The sequence below is a fragment of the Chaetura pelagica genome, unplaced genomic scaffold, assembly GCF_000747805.2.
Source record: "Chaetura pelagica isolate M959 unplaced genomic scaffold, ChaPel_1.0 scaffold439, whole genome shotgun sequence".
NCBI classification, from domain to species: domain Eukaryota; kingdom Metazoa; phylum Chordata; class Aves; order Apodiformes; family Apodidae; genus Chaetura; species Chaetura pelagica.
The window spans coordinates 8,725-13,571 of record NW_009954451.1 but is presented as its reverse complement, the minus strand read 5'-3'; the positions used below and the strand labels follow the sequence as shown (position 1 = coordinate 13,571).

The following is a 4,847-nucleotide window of genomic DNA, read 5'->3' as shown; positions in this document are numbered from 1 at the left end:
CCATAACTCCCTCCTTGTCCCCCCCAGCCCCATAACTCCCTCCTTGTCCCCCCCAGCCCCTTAACTGCCTCCTAGTCTCCTCCAGGCCCACCACTATCCCCCTGTTTTGTGCTTCCCCCTCCAGGGGCTCCCAGACACATGGGAACCCTTTGTACTGCCCAGTGGGTGTCCCTGAGGGGTGGGTACAGGGGGTGATCCCAGCCCTTATGCCCCAGCAGTGCTCAGGAAGCTTCGAACTGGTTTTGTGGAGAGGGCACGGGGACATGTTGGGGGCCTGTCCTGAGTCTGGGGGCGTGAGGGGACAGGGACACACTGTCCTCACCCCCTGTCCCCAGGAGTCTGGGCTGGAGAAGCATCTCCCAGAAATGCGGGCACATGGCCCTGTCCAGCCCCAGAGTCCCCGTGTCCCCCCCCTCCCTGGCTTCCCATGCCACCCCCTGTCCCTTGGCCCTGCCCTGTGGCTGTGCTGGTGACAGCTGGAGTTGGGCACACGTGGGGTGGCACTGGGGTTTGCTCCTGTCCTGCTGCCTGGCCATGCCCTGGAGCACTTCCCAGGCCAGCAGCTGCCCCTCAGGGAGGGCAACAAGTACCCTCCTCTGCCCGAGGGCTTTTAAACTCTTGCCCTGCACCAAGATGGTTTGTACTGTGCTGTTTCTCTCCAGTGAAATGCTTTTGTCATGAACAAATGTGGGTTTTTCTTCCCTGTTGTGGGTAAGAAAGAATTGTGGCTTCCTGGGTCTTTGTGCTGGGAGGTGGGTAGGATCTGTCCCTGCATCTCTCCATTCCTGGGGTGGTTTGTCTCTTCTGCTCAGATTTTTGACCCCCCAGAGGAGCTAGAGAGGAAGGTGCAGGAGCTGGCAGGGCTGATCAGAAGCTCCTCCAACGTGGTGTTTCACACAGGGGCTGGAATCAGCACAGCCTCAGGGATCCCTGACTTCAGGTAAGGGCTGTGGGCTGCAGGTGGGAGGTTGGGAGGATGGCACCTCCATCCGAGTTCTTCTCCCTTCTTGTGAAGCTCTGGACTGTGCTTCCTGCTCCCCCAGCCCAACCTAATCCATCCCTCCTGTGAGGAAAGGCTGGGAGAGCTGGGGCTGCTCAGCTGGAGAAAAGGAGGCTGAGGGGGGGTCTGATCAGTGCTGGGGAATATCTCCAGGGGGTGGCAGGAGGATGGGGCCAGACTCTGCTCAGGGGTGCCCAGGGACAGGACAAGGGGCAATGGGCACAAACTGGAGCACAGGAGGGTCAAGTGAAACATGAGGAAACACTTCTTGACTGTGAGGGTGGCAGAGCCCTGGGACAGGCTGCCCAGGGAGGCTGTGGAGTCTCCATCCCTGGAGACATTCCCAGCCCACCTGGATGTGTTCCTGTGGGATCTGCTCTAGGGGATCCTGCTCTGGCAGGGGGTTGGGCTGGGTGATCTCCAGAGGTCCCTTCCAACCCCACCACTCTGGGATCCTGTGACCTTTTCTCTCACACACATCCAGCCATCCCCACAGGAGCCTGGCATGCTCTCTGCTGGCATTAGGGACAGAAGCTGTGGGTGATCCATGACCTTCCTGGGCTCATCCATCAAGCTCCTGCTCCACCTGCAACTCTTCTCCCAGCCTGACCTCTCCGCTCTCCCTCTCTCTGTCCCTATTGCTGCAGGGGGCCCAATGGTGTCTGGACGATGGAAGAGAAGGGGCTCTCCCCAAAATTTGACACCACCTTTGAGAATGCCAGGCCTTCCAAGACTCACATGGCCCTGCTGGGGCTGCAGAGAGTTGGCATCCTCAAGTTCCTGGTCAGCCAGAACGTGGACGGGCTTCACGTGCGCTCGGGATTCCCACGGTACTGCCCCCCCTGCCCCCCCCAGGGCCCTCTCCTGCCTTGCCCAGGTGGCTCTGGTGGCCACAGCCCAACTCTGATTGTTTTCCTTGGCAACCAACAGCTTTTGGGTGCCCTGCTAGAGAGCACTCACTGAGACAGACCTCATCCCAACCCTGAATTTCTACCAGAACCTCTCTGCTCTAAACTCAGGCTGGTTCATGTGCCTTCCCAGTGTATCCCAGTTCCCAGTACTGGCAGGCAAACAGCTCCCTGGCCAGCCTTGGAAATCAAAGCCCCCAGCATCAAACACAGGCAGGTGAGGCCAAGCTTGTGGCCTGGGGAGTGAGATGTTGGCTTCAGGTAGGGCACAAGCTCCTGGGAACAGGGCTCAGAGCTGCACCCAGGGCACGTGGCCCCTTCTGCTGCCTCTGTGCCCATCCAGAGGGGTGGGAGGGAGAACAGGAGCATCCAAACTGCTCCTGCTGCTCACAGAGACATCTCACCTGGATTTACCAGCATGGCTGGAGCTGGATCAGAGCACGGGGCTCTTGGGCTGTTCTACAGTTTGCTGAAATGGGATTTTTTTAAGAGAAAATAAAGGCAGTGCTGCCCTGGTCAGGAAACCAGGCCTGGCTTCTTCCAGAAGCTCAAGAGAGGCCTGGAAAAGTCTTTTGCCTCTCAGTAAATGTGCAAAACTGCAAGGGCAGCAAGATGGGAGAGAGAGGCCCCAGGTTGGGACTGCCCTGACTTACCAGCTGTGAGCTCTGGTGAGGTCAGGGATCCTGTGGAGAGGTCAGGGATCCTGTGGAGAGGGAAGGAATCCTGCGTTGCCACTTCCCCCTGCAGGGAGCTGCCACCTCTGGGCACCAGAAGGTGCAAGATCTTTGCTCTCCCCATAGGTGGGGACTGAGGAGCCTTCAGCAGCACAGGGGCTGTTTCAGAAATGTCCTCTGAAGAACCTGCCTTTGTGGCAACGGGCTCTTTTCCCTTGGAGAAACTTCAGCCTGTTATAAAATCCATTTCCAGCACTTCAGACCAGTGAGTGATTGTCCTGTGGGGCAAAGTCCTGCCTGGGGAGGCAAGGGGAGAGCAGCTGGATTCAAGCAAGGAAAGAAAATGGTGTTGGGATGAGAATGTGGAGAAGACACATCCCACCAACATCTTCAGCCATCACTGGCTGAGCAGAGAGCTGCCTCCAGGGGTTGTTTCCTCTTATGAAAAGCCCTGAGTCCTGGTTCTTGTTCCTAGCACCAAGTTTGCCTTTTTTAAGACTAAACAACCATGGGAAGAAGAAAAGGAACAATGACCAGGACCCTGCAGCCTGTGCCACTGCCTCCCCCCTGCTTCAGCACAGCTCCCCTGCCCAAGTGCTTCAGTAAATGCTGCTGAACTGGGCCCAAAATATGGGAAATCAAGTCAATCCTGTCTACATCCACCCTGGGGAGGTTCCCAGTCCCTGGTGGGGCTTGTAGGGAGAGTGGGGCCTTGTTTTCCTTCAGCTTCTCTGCTCATGCTGAGCTTGAGGGGAGTTGGAATCAAAACAAGTGAAGGGCTGGAGCTGTGCAAGGGCAGAGGAACATGCTGAGGGAAGATCCAGGTCACCACCAGGAGCAGAGAAGATTTGAGGCTGGATCAGAGCAGGGGCCAGAACTGGTGCTGCAGATGGAAGCATTTGCAATGAAGAAGCCAGGACATGCTCCCCTTCCCCCCAGCTGTGGTGGCCCTGGTGTAGGTGCTTCCATGAGATGAAACTGTGGTGGAGAAGGTCCCTGGGCAGGATCTGAACGTGTCCTCTGGGCCTCCCCTGCCCCCTGGTCTAATCCATCAGAGCTGGAAACTGGAGAAGCCTTTGAGGTGCAGGGTTGGGGGTGAGGAGGGGGTTTGGGGCAGCTCTCCCTGTCACCCCAGAGCTCTCCACCCTTCCCCAAGCTCACCTCTGCTGTTTCTCCCACAGGGACAAGTTGGCTGAGCTCCACGGGAACATGTTTGTGGAAGAATGTGTGAAATGTGGCAAGTAAGTGAACCCCAAGCCTGGTGGGGCATGGTGGGGGCTTCCTTGCTGTCCTCAGGGAACATTGGAGGCCCTGCACATCAAATCATGGAATGGTTTGGGTGGGAAGACACCTTGGAAGCTCACCTAGTCCAGCTGTCCTGCAATGAGCTGGGACATCTTCAACCAGAGCGAGTTGCCCTGAGCTCCATCCAACCTGAGCTTCAATGTTTCCAAGGATGGGGCATCTGCCACCTCTAGGGACAATTCCTGGGCTATCAACATTGTCTTCCTTATATCCAATCTCTTAGTTTAAAACCATCCCCTCATGTCCTGCCACTGCAGTTTGTCCCCAACATGCCTGCCTGGCACCAGGGGCACTGTGCCTGGGGACAGGGGCAGGTCTGGTCATCCCAACCCTGTCAGATGGTGGGAAAGGAACATCCTGGGAATTCTTCATTGCCTGGGAAGCAAACCCTGCAGCAGACTCTGTGGAGAGGAGGGGAGTTGCTGCTCGTTGGGTTTTCCACCCTGGTTTGTGGCAGATCTGCTGGCAGCCCAGGGGCACAGCTGGGTGAAGGTCCGTGGTGCTCCCATCATTGCTTGTGCTTCTCAGCCACCACCTCCTTCCTCCCATGGACAATCTGTGCCATGAGATGTGCCATACCAGGGTGGGGGACGTTGCTGAGGGGGTGTCCCCTCCCTGGTGCTTGTCCCTGAGGGCCCTTGTCTCCCCCCAGGCAGTACGTGCGGGACGCAGTGGTGGGCAGCATGGGGCTGAAGCCCACGGGCAGGCTGTGCAGTGTCACCAAGGCCCGGGGGCTGAGTTCCTCCCATGGACAATCTGTGCCATGAGATGTGCCATACCAGGGTGGGGGACGTTGCTGAGGGGGTGTCCCCTCCCTGGTGCTTGTCCCTGAGGGCCCTTGTCTCCCCCCAGGCAGTACGTGCGGGACGCAGTGGTGGGCAGCATGGGGCTGAAGCCCACGGGCAGGCTGTGCAGTGTCACCAAGGCCCGGGGGCTGAGGGCCTGCAGGTACAGCTGGGG

At 58.1% G+C, this 4,847-nt stretch overlaps 1 protein-coding gene across 1 annotated transcript in view; it reads left to right on the top strand.

The window, feature by feature from the left end:
* The first annotated feature begins 263 nt into the window (after positions 1–263).
* Positions 264–4,847, top strand: part of SIRT6 (sirtuin 6) — an 11,835-nt gene continuing 7,251 nt past the window's right edge. Inside the window, exons 1-5 of the mRNA XM_010004502.1 lie at positions 264–293; positions 813–940; positions 1,648–1,830; positions 3,764–3,823; positions 4,740–4,835. Of these exons, the coding sequence (XP_010002804.1) occupies positions 264–293; positions 813–940; positions 1,648–1,830; positions 3,764–3,823; positions 4,740–4,835 (497 nt within the window). The remainder of the gene's footprint in view (positions 294–812; positions 941–1,647; positions 1,831–3,763; positions 3,824–4,739; positions 4,836–4,847) is intronic.